At 39.3% G+C, this 19,043-nt stretch overlaps 1 protein-coding gene across 2 annotated transcripts in view; it reads left to right on the forward strand.

The window, feature by feature from the left end:
* Positions 1-18,277, forward strand: part of SPTLC2 (serine palmitoyltransferase long chain base subunit 2) — a 76,898-nt gene extending 58,621 nt beyond the window's left edge. For both annotated transcript variants that reach the window (XM_071745878.1, XM_071745879.1), the window contains exons 10-12: positions 5,225-5,360; positions 7,027-7,156; positions 12,064-18,277. In XM_071745878.1, coding sequence (XP_071601979.1) covers positions 5,225-5,360; positions 7,027-7,156; positions 12,064-12,183 — 386 coding nt within the window. In that variant the 3' untranslated portion in view covers positions 12,184-18,277. The remainder of the gene's footprint in view (positions 1-5,224; positions 5,361-7,026; positions 7,157-12,063) is intronic.
* The last annotated feature ends 766 nt before the right edge of the window (positions 18,278-19,043 follow it).

Consider the following 19,043-nt stretch of genomic DNA (forward strand, 5'->3'; position numbering starts at 1 on the left):
GCCCATCTGAAGCTGGTTTGCCCCTCTGAAGTCCAATGTCAGTTAGTAGTTGTATACAAGACAACATGCCTTTTATTTCTCAAGAAGCCTTGCTGATGAAGTGTGGCATTGTTTAGAAGGACAGATTTGTGATTGCTCTCCAGTTACTGCCTAGAGATCACAAGGGGGGGAGATATATCAGATATATCCTGGTTGAACTAAACTTTCTTTTGAGTCCAGTACTATCTATGATAGCTTATTCATCATCCTCAATAGATGACAGGAATGTTATAACTATCAGACTTTTGTGGCAGAGTTACTTCCACAAATTCTAGGGTTTCTTTTAGAGGTGATTTTTTTTTAACATGGAATAGAAAAGTTACACAGATCTCGGCTCTAAGAAGTGTCTGGTTTTGGTTTGGTTTGTTGTTTTTTTGGGGGTTTTGTGTTGTTTTTTTCCACAAAGACTTAAGTTCATCCCACTCTTGCAAAAATTTTTTAATTGCTGAGTGATTGCTGTGTGTTTATTAAACTGTTTTTGCAAATAAGGGTTGCAGTATTTGGACTGTTTAATCATGAAGTTCTATGGTGTAAAGACCAGCGAGGCTAAATTCAGGTGAGTTTCTGCTTACGTGCCTCATTTATTAACACGTTACAAGAGAGTTTAGATTTGGTGTGCTCTTTTTTTTTCATCCTGCAGGTAAGCATGGTAAGTATCAAATTTCTGCATCAAGAAGAAATTGGCTTAAATATATCTCCTAGGTAATTTTTCCCTGTAACTTCTGTCTTTTTGACCAAGATGACCTCTAAAGGAAAGGCCTTAAGAAGTAACGAAGTATCATTGTTTTAGCCTGTGGGAATCTATCCTGACAGAGATACTAATTTACTTTCTACTAGGTTTGCGAGGACTATGCATCTCATGTGCCTTTAGATTCATAATGGAGTGCTTTCTCAAACATGTAGGAGTTATTTTTTTCAGGGAGATGCTAGCTGTATTTTTTTAAAGAATATTGCTTGCCTTACATATTAGTAAGACTTGATATGCTGTGTAGTAAAATGTCATAAAAGGTAATTTTTCTCAGCACAAATCTAGAAATGCCATCTTTTGAAGCTTGTTTAGATGCAGGCAAAGGTTTGCTGTTTGTATTGCAAGGTATGTGCTTAAGTATTGAAAGAATGTTAAAAATACTACAGTCAGTCAACCATTACGTATTGTGTTGGTTCAGCTGGTGCTACTGGACCCTGCTGCTGTGGAAACTCTAAAGCCTGACCTGCCTGTTCTCCTAAGTCCACAGTTAAGTTGCTTAGAGTTTGTAAAATGCAAAAGTATGTATCTGGTGTTCTTGGCCATGTAGAGAGAGTACATGTTAGTCGTGATGTTACAGGCAATGTCTTAAAGCGAAGGCTTGAGAGAGGCTCAGGGTGACCACCTCACCAAAGACGCTGCTGATCTGGGAGTTCACGCTTGGTTATTAGTACCTGCTGTAGGTGGGCTGCAACTCTGTATCACATACTTGGCATTCAAGGTGTACAGTAAAACAAATGTCAGTATGAAAATGAGCAGTGACAATTTAAAATGACTGCCTGTTATCTTGGACCAGTGTAAGATTAAATTGAAGTAAAAGTGCTTTCCTTTTCTTCAACTGTCAGCTGTAAATATTCATCCCATCTTAGCTATCCATGCAGAGGCAATTGTTGCATTTCTTTTCTCTGTTCTTTTTTCTTTCTCTGCTGACTCCACATAGCTACAGCTCTTGAGTTGGGGGTGGTAAAAGGTGAGTGTTTCTGCCCTTTAGGTGGCATGTGACCTTTACTTCTGACAAAATGGCAGCATGGTCTTAGGTGGATACATGAGCACTTCAGACTAAATGATACCCAGCCTGCTACCAGTAAGGAAGCATTTTACTAAATGGCAAGAGCAATCTAGTTATGACTGCAGTAAAATTGCAAGAGTGTAAAAAAGCAAAGGGTAAGTTACCAGTTTAATTCTCGAATTCCAATGTAGGTCTGTCAGTGGCTAGTTTAAGCCATTTACAGGACCCATAAGGGATTTCAGATCAGTTGCTCTGATAAGGGCTTCTGGTTTTCTGCCTTTTGAAGAGCTCAGTTCCAGTAATCATCCTCCCTTTCTTCCCCCTTTCCTTCCCTCCCTGGAGGTCATCACATTCCAGGTTCCTAGATGAAAGGATGTTACCAGAATCGTTTCACAACTACTATGTGAGAACAATTGTCAGGGTGGTGTCTGGGGTGGCCTTTTTAGTGTAGTCTTAAAAATGAAGCTGGATACTGCCAAGAAAGCCAGATTCTGAGGGACTGCTGCAGCCCAGACAGTCTTTCTAGGCATACAGTTGAGCAGATAATGGTCAGAGCTCTGAGTTTCAGACAATGTTTGAGCCAGGAAGGGATTTTGAGGTCCTGTCTGAATGCTCAAGTTCTGTTTGTGTCCAAGTGGAATTTAGCACTGGTACCCAGTTACTGTTGTCTGTAGGCACTGCTTGATTTGTCTCTTTGGACCCAGAAAACATGGTAATGCTGTAGTAGCAGCCAACTGCCTGCTGTGCAGTGTGTACTAGTGGGGCTGCACCAGCAAATGTTACAGATCTGAACACCGAGTGTGTGCTTGTTGCATAATATTGCAAACCCTCTTCAATTAGCATGTGGCATCACTCTTCAAATGCAGGATTTTATAGTGCAGTAGGAGACCAAGTATGCTGAATTTCAGAGGATGCAGGGATAAAGGAAAGCAGGAAAAGGAACACATGCCCAGTTATTGTTGAATTCTTAGTGTTTTGCTTCACCACAACCACAGTTCTCTTGAAATGATGGTAATAATGTGGTAGGTAGTGAGAAGACATCACTGAATATTCTTTCAGGTTCTTAGTAATATTGTTCTAGCCATGTGACAAGTTCTCAGAGAGGTAATAATTTCATTGAATTGACCGATGATTCTGGAATGAACTAAGAGCTTACAGGCTTTGAGACCCACAAACCCAAAGAGGGCAAGTGTCTTCCTAATCTGTCAGTTGATGAAGTCGGTGACTACATCTCTGTACAGAACTGAAAGATTTGTGCATGGATCTTGTTTACTCTCAAAGCACTCTTCAGTCTGTAAGGACTAATCTAGAATCATAAACTCTTCCTTTGGGAAAGAGTGTAAGAAAGACTGTGAAGCAGTTGCCAAATACAAATTAAGGTTGCTCTTTAATCTTTAGCCTGGAAGGCTCCATCAACTTGGAAAAGAGTGTGAATATGTTGAGGGGAAAACTATAAAGGTGTTGAAGTTCCTTTTGCTTGGAGCACTTCAAATTCTGTGCTATATGGGAGCGTGGAGAGAATGTATGTATGTATGTATGGGAGAAACTGCATTCCTGGTCGTGGGAAAGGGGCTGATCACAGCATTTGTATCCAGCTGGATATTACCTTACTACTCTGATAGTGGTGAAACCTCATGTATATTTTGGTGGGATTGTACAACACTGGCTTATAATGTTATCAGAAGTTGTGTGTTTCTGCATAGGAGACTTGCGAATGCAGCTTTCTCAGAAGGTACCATAGTAGCTTTTTTCTGTGTGTAGATTGCTCTGTACACTTGTCCTTTTATTGATTGTCTCAATGTTAAAATTACAAGTAGTGGCTTTTGGCTCACTTGCAGAAGACCTGCTTCTTATTTTGCTGCTTTTTGTGGGTATTTTCAGCTTCAATGTTCAGTCTGAGGTATTTAAAATAACAAAATAGTTGGTCTCAAGACCAAAGAGAAAGCTGGTTTTCCACCAGAGGACCTAATCTTCTGTGAGCCAATTACAAAATAAGTTTCATAGAAGATGCTTTTGTGTTTTCCTGAAACCTTGTGGTTTGGGGGGAAAGAGAAATTGAGTTTCTGCAGAAAATCTGGGGGAGAAGGATTAAGAAATAATGCTGTTAATGGAGGAGAACAGATGTCTTAAATGTTAAAAATACCAGCTGCTACCCACTAATAATAGGCCAAGTTTTCCAAACTTAACAGGTTTCATCGTTTTTTCCTATGCTTTCCTTTGATGGGATTTTGCCTTTGATTGCATGGTTGTGGGTGGAATGTCTGATATTCTTGGCTATGAAAACTATATAGGTTCTTAAAATTACATTTGTTCTGGCCTGGAGCAGAATTATGTGGGTGTTGGATGTTTCTTTGAGACCTGGTGTTCTTTTAGGTTAATCAACCTATGTTATTTGCAACTTTAAAGGAAGATGATTAATATCTAGCAGATGACTTCACAGTGTGGCATAGGCCTGCACTGCTGTAGATTCATTACTTCAGTATATGAGTCAGCCAACTGGTGAAGGCAAGTGTTTGGATAATCAATTATCCAGAAAAATACTCTGTGGACCAGTGACAAGTAAATATAAATGTTACATATTATAGTCTCATCAATGGCATAGTGCTTAATCTCTTTAGCATGTTGATGAGAAATGCATTATATGCATATTTAGGTGAAAGCTCTTTCTGGTCAATACTGAAACACCATAGGCTAGAATTTAATTACCTGATAAATAGGTTGTCCTATGCATATGTGAATAACTGAAATATTTAAATTATAGTAGCTGTCTAATTTCCTGCCCACTAATTTTGACAAATGTCAGAAAATCCATAAAGAATTGGCTGAAAACTTGATAAATTGGCTGTTGCTGCTTATGCAAAGTGAGTTGGATTATCAGAAGTAATCAGTTTAATTTAAACCCAGATAATTTTAACTGAAAAAATTAGGGAGGAGACACATGATCTGTTCAGCAAGCAGATCAAAAGAAGAAAGTAGCAATTTCCATTAATACAAACAAGCAGGATAAAACACTGTGAACAGCCCCAGCTGATTCAATAGGTGTTCATTAATTATTCAAAGAGTAAGGAAACTCTTCTTCACGATGCAGTTACCAGTGAATTTTAAGCAAATTTTGAGTTGTTTTTAAAACAGGTAACTGTCTTATTTTGCCAGATAGCTCTTGTTTAAAAACCTGAGATGGAAAAATAAGGGAGGGAGTGCTTGGACTTGATAGTTGTGCCTGTCTTAGTCTATTCAGCTACAGCTTTGACAGGTAATGAATGATTAATCTTGATTACATGAAGAAGAAGCTGCAAATTCTAATTTATATTTAATTTTAGTGATTCCATAAGCAGTACATTGATAGTTTTTGCCTTAGCTACAAGTCTTGTTTTGGAGTTACACATATAACTTAGGATTATTATTGTTCACAGTCTTAATTTCTTTTTTAGGGAAAGCACGTGTGCAGCAGCTAGCAGAGAACACCAGATATTTCAGGAGGCGACTGAAAGAGATGGGCTTTATCATCTATGGAAATGAAGATTCTCCTGTTGTGCCTCTTATGCTGTACATGCCAGCAAAAATTGGGTAGGTTTAGCAGGGTAACTTCTTATCCATCTTCTTTAAACCTAGGATGGTACAAGATTATTAGTACTTTTCTAAATAGAGGAAAGTACTGCTTTGATTTTTGCTTTCATGATCATTATTGAGTCTCATAAAACATGGGAACTTCCCATAAGTGATCTTGAGATAATTGGGGCTTGTAGCCTGGGGCAGCAAGAAAGCACTTCAGGGAAGCTATTTTACCACTACGTGCCACATTTTAAAAGTTGGGGTTCTTCCATTTTATTTATATGTACATCTATATGGATTGTATATATGTGCTAAAGAGAAGCTGAAATTGAATGGAAAGTAATATTACTTGTAACTGGAGGGATGTTTTTCTACCAGCTTCTGAGTCAGAAGCAAGCAACACTTACAGAGATGAATTCTGATAATAAAAAAAAGAAAAAGCAGAGAGGTGGGACAGGATGGGGCATAACCTGTACTTGAATGCCAAGTTTAAGTTCTGTATGTCATAGCTCAGGTGTTGCTGTTGTAAATACTAACAGAACTGTAATGCATAGCTTAATAAATACAGATTTGTGGGTGGCTGTGAGGATAATTGAGGTTAAAATTCTACAAGCAGGATCTAATGTATGTATTTCAATGAACATTCACTTTTTAAAAAAAAGTTCATTAGGTGAGCACTTGGGCCAGTAACTTAAAAACAGTCAAGAACACAGAGTTTTGAGAGCTGGCCTGTAGGATCTACATCAGGACTACTCTGTCATTTCTTTCTCTCCTGTAATCTGTTTTTAAAATAGTTTGAGAGTTCTGGATGAATACAAAACAAAGTGTATTGGAATGCAGCTATTTATAAAGAAAGGACTTGTGAGAGAAAATTCAAAAACCTAGTAAAAGGATGTTATTTTTATGCATCCCTATAAGCTTAAGTTAATTGCTAATTCTCAAGACGAAGTTCAAAAAGGATTAAGCATTTCCTGTGGCCTGTAGAAACACTCACAATTGCAGTGCCATTATGGAAAAGATCTAGATCTAGACTGTGCCTCTCATTACATGAGTCACAGCTGCTAATTTTTTTAATCCTCATAAGAATTTGTTCTGTTGAAGATACTGTGTGATAGTTGTATGAGGTTTTTGCATCTTCCTCAAAAATATTTAGTATCAAATTAGATTATCTCAATTTACTGTGGCAATTCAGTTCTACTTAAAGTGGTATATTCTGTGACACCATGATGCATTGTAATTGAATAAAATTGGTGAAAAAACAATCTGGAAACCAGAGAAGCATCTTCTTTGGGGGACTGCAGTATGGGAGATTCCTTAAGTAGTCAAACTTCTGAGTGAAAATCCCTGATTCCAATCGGAAAGATTTTTTCAAGGTTAGATCACAAATCCATTTACAAACAGCCTACTAAAAGACCAGCCTCCTCCACATATAATATTTCAGCTTCTTTAGAACTTAATACAGTGAAACCTTTTGAAGAGGACCACCTTGGGACTGAATTTTAAAAAGGCTTTTGTGAACAGATGTTCTGCCTCTAAAAGAAAGCACTGGAAGCTTCAAATTGCGGTCTTGCAGGCTTGCTTCAACAAAGTCCTGATTGGGTTAACATGCTGAGATCTTCATATTGATGCTGGGTTTTGCCTCCACTGGTACCATTCTGATCTTTCTTGTTCTCTCTGACAGTGCATTTGGGCGTGAAATGCTGAAGCGGAACATCGGTGTTGTGGTTGTGGGGTTCCCTGCCACCCCCATCATTGAGTCCAGAGCCAGATTCTGCTTGTCTGCAGCTCATACCAAAGAGATGCTTGATACAGTAAGTGTCTCATCTTGCCTTCCTATCCTAAGCAGATACAACAATTGTCTATTGTTTGTAGACTGGTTCAGTGTTTGGTACACAAATTAGTTGAACCTATTGTTCAAAGCCTTGTGTAGTAGAGCTGGCAATGACTCCATCTCTCTTTACTTGCTCCAGCAATGCAGAATGGCTGACTACAGTAAATCCCAGGGACTTTCTTTTCCTGTTTTAAATGATGTGAGAGAGAGAGACGGTCTCATCCCTTTAAGACAAGGCTTTGTTCCCTTCTTAAGAGTCTCTGCCTTCCACTGAATCTTTTAAAAGGAAAAAATCCTGTTTTTTTTTTTCTAACCCTAAATGCAGAAGGTAAGAAAGAAGAAGAAAAAAAAAAAGGGTCAGAACCTCACGAATATTTGTATTATTTTCAAAAACAAGTACAAACCTCAGCACATGGTTATCAATGAGAATTTTTATGCAGAAGATTACTATTCCCGTTGTTGTTTACAGCTTCAGGGCACTGTATCTTAAATGATACTGTCCTAAATGATCCTATGCCTTTGACTCCTGCCTGCAGAAACAGAGGTTCCCTCTAAGGAAGCCTATTTCACAGTTAGGAGGTGCTGCCTTAAAACTTAAGGTTGGAAGTTACTCTCTGATTAATAAGTTGAAAAGAAGGTGTATTAGTAAGCCTGAATATCATCACATTTTGGTGTGTTAACTACATAAATTTTTGAGTCTTCTGAATAATCTTCTTTGGACATGCACATGTGCTGTCAAAGGCTCTGTCAGAGTTCACCATTGTATTTTATTTTGCTCTCTGGGGACTCAGAACCTAAGCTAGGTTGAGTCATGACCTTGGACTTCATGGGAGTAGATTCTGTCCTGTTTAGAGACCTGCTTGAAAGAATCCCATGTGATGCAGTCCCAAAGAGAGCAGGTATGCAGGACAGCTCTTCTGCCTTGCTCTCCTGAAGAGTAGTCCATCCTGACTTATAGAGGAACAAATGGAGTAGGAAGCAGGCATGGAAGAACAAAACCACCAGAAACATAAAATGAAAGCATGTAAGAGGTGCAGCAGGGACAGGTGACACAGGAGGATAGAGACTCAGTTTTCAGCATGCAGGGAAGTGGAGTCAGGAAAGCCAAAACCCATCTGTGGCTGAGTATGTCAGAGGACATGAAATGCAGTAGGCAGGGCTTTTATGGGAGTGTTAGTAGCAAGAGTAGAGAAAAATGAAGGGCTGCTTCTGAATGGCATGGGGTTCAAGTGACAAATGACATGCAAAAGACCCTAGTACTCATTGTCTTTGTTTCTTTATGGAAAAGCTTTGCCTTTGGGAATCCTGGTCCCATGAAGTCAGTGAAAAAATACGAAGCAATGAAGAGTTACCCTTGGTATGAAAGAGCATTATATTAGGGAACATTTAAACAAACTGAACATACAAATTCCTCATGGGATGCACCCAGAAGTGTTGAGGTAGCTGTCTGACATTGCAAGACTTGATTATTGTCTTTGGAAGGTCATGGTGTCTGGGGAAAGTTCCTGAGGATTAGAATGTGGCAGCTGTCACCATTGACTTCAAGAAGGACAGGAAGTGGGATCTGAGGAATTGCAGGTTGAGAAGCCTGCAAAAAAAAAAATAATCAAACTTCGCATACTTTGCTGTCACAAAGCTTTCAAAACAATAGCTGAAAATGCCTCTTCTTTTATTTCAACTTTGCTAGGAAAAATAGGAAGACAGTGGAGTGTGCAGTTTGGTAATGTATATTTAGTGTCATTCCCTATCAGTAAAACAACCTGCCTTGTATCTGTGGTGCTGTACTTGCTGCTTCTGAGTTTTTTCTGCTTTGTAAGACCTGAGAGGTTCTGCCCTGACACTCCAACAACAGACTGGTTAAGGAGTTCCTTCCCAGTTGCTTGTCCTGCTAATCTTCCCATACTTATCCCAATTTGTTTTCTTCTGTTCCAAATAAAATTTATGAAAGAAGTCTGTCTGGAGAAGGCCGCCTCCTTCCCTTCCTTTCCTGCTATATAAAATGAACAGTATCACAGGCTTGGCTCATGGTAGTAGGACAAATGTGAGGGAGCAGTAACTTCTGGCTAGGTAGACATGAGGGGATGAGTGCAAAGGAGGTGGAAAGAAGAAAAAGAAAGAAAACTGAAGTCTCTGAAATAATATTGCTGCAAACTGAGCTACAACTGAAACCGTGTAAACTTGGTGTGCTGGCACTACCTGAGCAATTGTGCAGTCTTGCTGTTGGTTAGGTTCTTGGTCTCCTCTCACAGGGACTAGCTGGAGTCTCTACCATAATAAGTTGCTTTTGCAAGGTCTGTTTAAATACTATTCTTGCTCTTTTCCAAAACCAATTGGTAACCTTTATTACTCTGCTTGAAAAAGGTCTTTTCATGTAATTTCACATACAAGTCTTTCTGCTTTCCGGAAAATTTTTCAAGTTCTGTGCATTTAACTGTAAAGACTAATTTTAGAGTACCTCTGTAGGTGCTAAATGCTCTAAATTGAGGAAATGCTTGTTCAATATGTTAGGGTTTCTCTGCCTAAGCAAATTAATCCAGGACAAAATGAAGTGTGAATTTTGAATGGAATGAAGAAATCCTGATTTAGCTCAGTATGTTGAGGCTTTGTTCCAAGTTAGTGTAATCCACTTTAAATTTCAAAACAGCTGCATGTTCTGAACCCAGAACATTGGCATGATGACTTAAAAAGGAATAAGTCCTTGTTAGTGATTTTTACTTTTTTTCTTTTTTCTTTTTTTTTTCTTTTTTTCTTTTTCCCTTTCCTTTTTCCTTCTTTTTTTCCTTTTTTTTTTTTTTTTTTTTGTTTTTTTTGTGATGTGGTGAAAAAGGATTGATTTCAGGCAGTTAATCATTAAGGCAACCTTTAGATCTGATCCCTCTGTGGCAACAGTATCCAGGAGGAAAAAACTGAAATTAATAGACTTGGAGAGAGCTGGCATAGAGCTTCTTCAAGTAAGTGACAAGAGAGGAGAACTTGGTAGCCTATCCATGTGTGCATGGATGCTAACTGGGTCTGTTACAGCATTTTTTCTAACAAAATTTATCCAGGTTTGAGCATGGGGAAGAGAAGCTTGTCTTTTAAATGCTCATATTTGTAATGCTTCCTTGTTCTTATTAAATAAGCCCACACGATGGGGAACAGTTCTCAGTTACAATTTTAACGGTTTTATGTAAATAAAATTTCCTTGCCTGAAAATATTTGGCTCAGGATCAGAGTGAAGTTCCTTATAACCTGCGTCCCTGTGGGCTGGTGCTTTCCTTTCAGTGATGAAAAATATATTACACTCTCCTGGAGTCAGAGTTCACCAATGCCATTTCCTTTGTAGTCTTTGCTGGTCACATGGCTCTTTTTGTTTTAAATTAATAAAATCCTAAATCTGCATTCAAGAATAACAGTTAACAGACTCTTTCAACAGAAATTCAACTTTAAATTGTTTCCATATGGATCTTTACTTAAAGCTCTGGCAAACTGTGCCCACCCTTTTGTTTTGGTTTGTTTTGTTTTTACCGAGGTCCAACTTCTGGACCTCGTTTGGGTTTGTCATCCCCCCATATTTTAGACTGGAGAGGTTCTGCTTGCCAGATATAACAAGCATGAGGGGCCATTGTTTAAAGAAACAAAAAACTTTCCTTCCTTCATCCAGGAAGGAAAAGCATGTAGGGATATTAACCCCCGTCTGCCAACGGTTCTCATGAGACAGGCATTTGACCCAGAACATGTTAAAATGAAAGCATTTTTGTTGAGTTAGTGGCATTCTGAAGGCATGCTGAATGTACCTATCTGACTAAATTTACAATTCAGAGTGCTGAATGCCAACTTTTGAGTCCAAGAATCACATTGGAGTCATCTTTTGGAATTCATTTCTTTGTTACTTGCCTATAGAAGATAATTAGCATCATGTTGTGTTGCAGATTTGTCTGCAGCAGCTGACTGATTTAGTACCTTGCTCCAGGAGTGTTCTGTAGAGAAATGAACTCTAGGCTTTGGCTTTTAACAAACCCTAGTGTGAACCAGTATCTTATCAAAGAGATTACATAAAGAAAGTGTGATTATCTGAGCTAGGACTTCCCTCATTTCTTACGCTAGCAAATGTTTGATCTCTGGTAAACTTCATAACATTTGCATTCAGGTTAAAATCGTGGAAGGCTTTGTTAGCTTATTAGCAACGTTTTTGGCCATGAGTTGCTTAAGTGTTGCCTTTGTGGCCACCTCAGTCAGTGGGACTTGCTTTCTAGGGAGAAAATGCTTGGGGAACCTACCCAGTATAACTTTTTTTCATTCCTCTTTGGATTGCCTGCAAGAATCTCCCATGCAATGTCTAGAATAGAGCTTGCATCTCTAGTTATATATGGACAATTCAAATTAATCAAATGTGATTACAAAAACGCATCAATAGAACTTGTTAGCACTATATTGCAGTTTGCCTTTCACCATCTTGCAATTTAAAAAATAGTAGGTCAGAGATGGTATACTAATACATGTTGTTTTCATACTGAATGGTACATAGAAGAGTCAAACCTCCATGTACAATTTTTTTCCTGCTTCAGTTGTATTACCTCCAGGAAGGGAGGAACATTCTTCTTGCTTGTTCTGCCTATGAATAGTCATGAGCTCTTTGAGGATGACTGTGAAATTTAAATTAGCATTGCTGGATACTATGATCCTCCCTTGGAAGTGGAGTAATTGTGCTGCTCACTTGGTCTTAAGACTTCTGAAGGCTAAAGTCAAAACCAAATCCTATGCACCGCTGAAGCTGGAGACTTCTAGCCCAGTAAAATCTCACTGAAATACAATGTCTGTTAGTCTGCAGTCATGCAAAAAGGAAGATGTTCGGATAACTTGCTTGCATCTGTCTCCTCTGCTAATCCACTGTATTCTTTTTCTCAGGCTTTAAAAGAAATCAATGAAGTTGGGGATCTTTTGCAACTGAAATATTCCCGTCACCGTTTGGTACCTCTCTTGGACCGGCCGTTTGATGAGACAACATATGAAGAAACAGAAGACTGAACTCCCTCCATGTGCCTTGGTGGGAGGGACACACCCTGTGGGAACACTGCGTGGCACACGGACCACAGTGTCCATGAACAACACAGTTATGACTGCTTAGCATAGAAGACGTTTCCTCACAGTACTGAAGTGGCCACACAAGCTCTAAAAGGCATTTTGTAAATAGGGAGAGGAGGAAAAAAAAGCTTTGATTCCCTGCATCTTTGGGGTCTGGCCCTAGAGGTGCTTGGCTTTATTTTTTTCTTGTTGCTTTATTTATTTATTTGCCTCTAAGTTCACAGGAACCCAAGCTGGCTGTGGATGATCAGCTCAGACTTTGTATGCACCATTAGCCTCCCAAATGCTGGCTGAGATGTTGTGAGCATGTGTGATGCTGGCATGGCAGCATTTCCAGTGTCACTGCTAGGTTTCTGATCTTCCCAATAAGGAGTGAGCTGACCTGTCTATTCTTGAAGACTTTCTAGAGAAATTGTTGATCAATAACTTTGACATATTTAACAAGATCAAAAATCAACCAAAGGTTTGGGGGTTTTTGTTTTGGGTGGGTTTTTTTTTGTTGTTGTTGTTGTTTGTTTTTATTTTTCTTCTTTTGCAGTTACTTGTGTTTAAAACTTGAATTTAGCTTTTTTAAATAAATGTGTTGTTGACACATCACTGACAGGACCATTGTTCCCAAACATTATTTAGTTTTCTAAGCCACAGGCAGAAGGAGTTCTGGGATTCTAGCCTCTTTTCCTTTCTTGTATGGTTACCAGATTGTCTCCTGGTTTTGCCACTAATTGTCCTTTTGATACAGGGAAAGTGACAGAGAGGGGTGTTAATTTTTTTCTTTAATGGGATGTTTTTTCTTCATTTTTACATAATTCTGTTTAAAAAAAAAATCCAAGAGAAAAAGGAAGATTTAATGTGTGTTGCTTTCTCATCTTCAGGTTCATTTATCTTGCTTTAGAATTATCATAAAACCATTAACAAGTCACTTCTAAATTCTGGAAGGGTACTCTTGGGATTAAGTAAACCACAGCAAGCCTTGCACTTCTTGTTAAGACCAGAACCCCTTAATAAGGAGGTCTATACAATGGATGACTATTAGGAAAACCACTTATTTCACACAGATCTGGGAAAGACTGATTGTGTCCCCTTGCCTCACAGATTTACTGTTTCTTGTCATATATGAGGTGTCCTTCATTGGCCTTGTTTCACAAGGCTTTTATGCAGAGTATAGACAGCTTGAATCTTGTATCATACATTACATTTCAGCTGGCCAGCAAAGTGTCAGTTGGCAGCTATGTGTCTGTGTAGACCTTCCCTGAAAAGAGAATGTCCTCACAATTGCATTAATTTGAGATCTTTATTCTTTCGCATTTCTGTTACTGTGAGATCAAATTGATGTGCACTGAGCCAGTTACTGTTTGGAATCTTTATTTGCAAGTTCCACACTGTCTTACTTTTAAGTTTAAAATAGACACTGTTGCTCCAGCACACTTTAGAAGTGATCTGCCACTTAATCATTGCATCTTGAATTCTTTCAGTTAACAGAATGGATCATTGAAGAGGTACCAAAATTATATAACAGGAGTCAGTTGCAGTAGAGTTTATTTCTGTATTTTATACCTTGGACATGTTTGGTTTCTGCAAAGATAGTAAAGCTTTAACACCATGTCAATTGGGTTGGGCCAGCTCTTCAGTTTGTGTTAGCATGATGCTTTTTGTAGAGGACTAGAGTTTTTTAAACAGATTCTTCATCATAATGCTAAAGCAGAGTGCAGCTTAAGGCTGTTTGTCTGGTGCTGAAAAAATAAACCTTTTTTAAGTTTTTATATTCACTCTTCAACTAACTGGGGAGGAGCACTTTGGTCACTAGGTCCAAGCAGTTCTGCAAATATATATCGATGTGGTGATTTAAGACAGAATTGGCTTCTATTTTACAGAATATCTTTCTCCATGCATTTGTAGGTCTTGTTCCATTTTTAATGTAACAAAACTTCAAAACACTGATTCATTTCAGAAATGTAATTAGATGACAGGAACTAAAATTTAGTATTTCAAAATAGGTCCAGATAACTGTTCCTTAGTCCACTGATACTGATTTGTTTTCCTTCTGTGGCAAAGTGTGTGTACAGTCCAAGAAGTCTGTAGCCTGGTGGTGCAACTTTGATACTATGGAGTAATCTCATTTGTACAGCCACTGAGTGAGTAAACTACAGTTACATGAGTTTACTTTCTTGCCTGTGTTCTGCCCAGGACTAGCTCTAACATTCCAGTAAATGACCTGCTCTGACTTCAGGAAGCTTTACCTCAAAAAATTACTGCTTTCCTCTTCATTCTGGATTGTAGTAGGGAACAAGAGGGGCTTAGAGTTGAAGCTCTGACTCCAGCTCTGGTCTTGTTGACTTGATCATGAAATGGTTTAAGATCAGACAAAACCGACCAACTCAAAGGCATCGGCATGGGTCAGCGGGGAGCTGGTTTGAGCCTTCACACGTACAGCATGCGTGTGTCTGCTGTGTAGTCAAGTCAGTTTGAAAACTGTGATGTCTCAAGTTGGAAGTGGATTATAGTAGGTTCTTCGAGTCTCAGTCCTTAATCCTGTCTCTGGGATTTGGTTTTGGAGCAGCTTGTTTTTAAAAGGGAGCAAAACATCTGGATAAATCTCAGCAATTCAGATAATTCCTGTGTGTAACTCTTCTGAAATTGTCAGTGGTTTAAAATTACTGGTCCCCATTGGGGACCCAGTTGTTCTAGTTGAGGAAATGTTTTTCATGGTAAACTTGTGCCGTTTAGTATCTTTCTGCTATGTCATGCTGTCTGCATATGACTTTGAATTCTGGGTTGCAAAGACCCAGATTTTAGAAATCATTCAGGCAGTTAGTAGCATTTGTAAACTGCTAGGTTACATTTCAACCCTGCTATTGCCTTTTTTTGGAAGCAACAGTTCCTGGACACCTTTCATTCAAGTGAACCCATTTTGCCAAAGTCTGGTACCTTTTGAAACTGCTTCTGAAAATATAAGAAGTTGCAAGTCCAAGATTTTGCACTTTTTAAGTCAGTAATTCACTGAGCTTGAAAGCCAATAAGATCTTTTCATATCTACTAAAAAACTGTTCCCACAGCTGAAAGAACAGCATGCTATTGGTTTGTACTGGGCAAACCTACAGCATATATGTACAGTCACAGTATGTGCAGGATGGATTGCTGCTTTTATATTTATGTACTGACCAGAAAGCTGTCTCCTTTTTGTCCTGGCAGTAGAAGTGAATGAAAGAACCAATCTTGAGAGATCACAAAGGAAGAAAAGCTGCTTAAGAAATAGACTTCAGTGTCTGCCAACTCTACCGAGACATTCTAATTGAAAATGACTCCTGGTATTTCTTAAGAGATGCAAAAATCAAAAGAAAATGAAGGCTGCTTTTGAACAAAGGATTTTGTCCTATACTATATATTGACTATACTTAGTCATAAATATACAATAGATACCTTCCCAGTATCTCTCTGAAGAACTTAGCAAGCAAGATTTTGCTCTGCTGAGCAGCATGAAGAGTTTAGAACCATTACAATTTTCAAGGCTGATGGCCATATTCTTTAAAGAAAACTGAAAAGTTCCTATTACCAATCATCAGCAAAGAGGGAGAAATCTGCTTCTTGTTAGCAGCTTTGGCCTTCTCAAGTAGACCTTTGTCTTAGAAGCCTGATTCATAATTTTTTTAATTCTTTGGCAGAGAAGAAACCAAGGTTTTTTGTCTCAATACTCAGTTGTGGGGTGGTTTTTTGTTTGTTTGTGTGGGGGGTTTTTTTGTTTTTTGTTTTTTTGTGTGTGTTTTTTTTACACAAGAGGCTAACTTTTTGTATAGTGTCTGTGGTACATTTAACACTTAGTTGCTTTTTCTTGTTTGTTTGTTTTTTCCTCCTAAGTAGCATCCTTAAAGAGCTGTTCTGGTTCTTAGGTTACTGGTGTGGCACGCTTCTGCTTTAAGCAAAGACTCAGGAGTGAATTAACTGAGCAGCTTACTGTGATGAAGTTGTTCAGTGAAGGAATTGCATCATCCCAGTGCTTCCTCTAAGAGTGCAGAAGTGGTACCAGTGTCAGAGGGGCACCTTCACACAGAGCAGGAAAGGGAAGCGTGCTGGTGAAATCAGTGACCCAGCCATGTGCTGTGTGGCTGAAGGACCAATACAGCAGAGATGAGGAAAGGGGCAGCCAATCATCACTCACTCTCAGCTGGACAGGGGATCTTTCCTGAGTACTTGAATAAGCATCCCTAAGACAGGAATGTAACTTTCTATGTCCAAAGTGACACTCCTCTAAAACTCTTTCACACCAAGTAAATACTTCCTCTCCTGTGCAAATTTTAATTTCTTTACTTCTGCAAAGTACTTGGCCTACAGCTGTTTGCTCATCCAGAAGCCATGTGTCCATTCAGGCAGATAATAAGAAAGGTTGGAGAAAAGCTGAGCATGGGCTCTATTTCATCTAAGAGAACACCTTTCAGCATTAGATCTGCAGTGCTATGCATGAGCTCCCTTGCTGCATCACAGTAAAGGAAAACCGTGGAGATTTATCCTGATGTACAGTGCTCAATCAAAACTTACACAGTTTATATGTACAGTTTATGTATATTATTTTTACACTTAATGCTCAGCCCGTGAAAGTGTCAAGCATGCAGGGATCTGAGGTACTTGCTGTCTGTTCTAAGAGTAGTGAAGCACTGAGCTGTCTGGGAGGGCCATGAATGACCCTGCAGCAGGTGCATCACTGGCTTTGGTGCTGGACCTGGCAGCCAAGTGGCATTGGACCAGTGTTTGGGAAAGCATCAGTCATTCAACCTATGTAACTTGAATTTGATTTTAAGAGATAAAAACAGAAGAAAAAACACAAAAACTTGGATGCCGTTGTGATGGCTTGTATTCTTATAAGTGTTCCTAGCCTTGCAGTTGTTTACCTGTTCAAGGATATGAACATAAAGCTAGAACACAAACACAAAGTGTTTGGGTGAACTCTTGTGCTTTCACTAGAAAGAGAAGTGTATGGTGCAGACATTGGAGCTGTTGTGTTTACATCCCCAAAAAGGGGCTGGGTGAAGGAGATGACTGTGGTGTGTGTTGAAGGCCTTAAGCTGTGATTCTTGGTATGAAGAATTGAAATGAAAACTGACCTTGGAGAATGCAGTGGATTTTAACCCATGAAAGAATACTCAGTGCTCTTAATTAAGCAATACATGCTGTTGTTTTCTTGGGAAGGAGAGGTTCAGCTCAATTTGTGTTTGATCCTTAGCTAGCAGCATTTAAGGAGCAGAAGAGGTGTCTGTAAGTGAAGGCCAAAAAATAGTGCAGTTCTCTGCACCGATGTTCCTTGGTTGCTGAAAGTGGGAAAATTATTGAGGGTTGGGGACTTCAGAAGCAGTGGTAGCTGGCAAATTAACTTCCTCAATAGTAGGTGAACAAGTCTCACTCGAATATGCCAAGGTTTGGTGCAGTTCCAAAAATACCCATGGCAAAGTGCACCAAACATCTGACTGCTGTGAAGCATTCCTTTTCACCAAATCTCATGCTGTTCAAACAGTATTTCTGCTACCCCCTAATGGCATATTGAGCTGAATACATCTTCAGCCTTCCAATATCATTAACTTCAGACCAGTTTGAGAGAGATCACAGGAACATTGGAGCCTGAGGCTTTAGGATAGCAACCCCAAAGCCAATGGTGGCCCACACTTCCACAAGCCCTGGGCAGAATTACCAAGTCACAGCACTTTGTCTTAAATTGCACTGTATTCTTATGCCTCTGTGTTGCTATAATGTACATATATATTGGATTTTTTGTAGATAAGACATTTTAGATAAAATTTTTAAATGGGCTCCCCCCAAAATATTTTATGCCAGATGTCTAATTTTTTTTACACTTGGGATTAACATGAAGCTGGATGTTTTGTGGGCAGGGAAAAGATAAGTGGATGGTACATTGGCTTTAAGAAGGTAACAATGCATGTTTAAAAAAAACAAAACAAAACAAAACCCCAACATTTGAGAAAAATCTGCTTGGGAAAAAAATCCATTCAAATATGTTCTATGTTGTGCATAATAAAGACTTTTAAAAATGCTACATTGTAATTTTTAATTTTTTGTTTGTTTTTTTTTTTTTAAGCTAGTGAGGCTTTTCTTCTGTTAGGGAAACCAGTCCCTCTTCCCCTTCCTTCTACCACCCTTCAAAAAAAGTCCAGAAGCACCAGTTTCATACTAGAATGGCTGGATAAAACCATAGCCAGATCTGTGTTTACCTCTGGCCTTCGACTCCAGAGCCAGGAAACCTTGGAAGTGAGATGGATGCTTAGCTGCTACTTCCCAGTCTCCTGCACAGCTTGGTGCAGCTGCTTCTGGTTTTGGAGAGGTGGGTCTGTGGAGGGTACTGCTGCTCCTGTCCTGTCCCCGCCTGCTGCAGCCAGGTAAATCTGGCTCCACGCGGGGGGGAAGAGGTGCTACCCTTGGGTGCTGTTGGAGTGTCAGACTGGTATCAGCTGTCATGCTGCTAATGAGATGTCTGAAAAGGCTTCTCGATCCATCTCACGTGGGATTCTTGACCTTGCATCTGTCTTGCAGTCTGTAGCATGTTTTAAACATTTCCTTCCATTCATCTCACCCTTAAGTTTGCATAAGCTACGTGTCGGTGTTTGATAAAGAGGTGCGGGTCCTGTTTTCAGCTGTGGGTGTACAAATGGACCCAGGTGACTTGAAGGGTTGTGCTAAGGCTGCTGTATGAAACACTGAACTATGTTTTTCCCCGTTAAGCAGCCTTTTCTGGGGTCTGTGCCAGCACTGGCACTTTACCTCAGTGGGCTGCAAAACTTCTTTCAGTGTTTTTCCTTAGGAAT

Source organism: Heliangelus exortis, chromosome 5, assembly GCF_036169615.1.
Source record: "Heliangelus exortis chromosome 5, bHelExo1.hap1, whole genome shotgun sequence".
Classification (NCBI taxonomy): Eukaryota; Metazoa; Chordata; class Aves; order Apodiformes; family Trochilidae; genus Heliangelus; species Heliangelus exortis.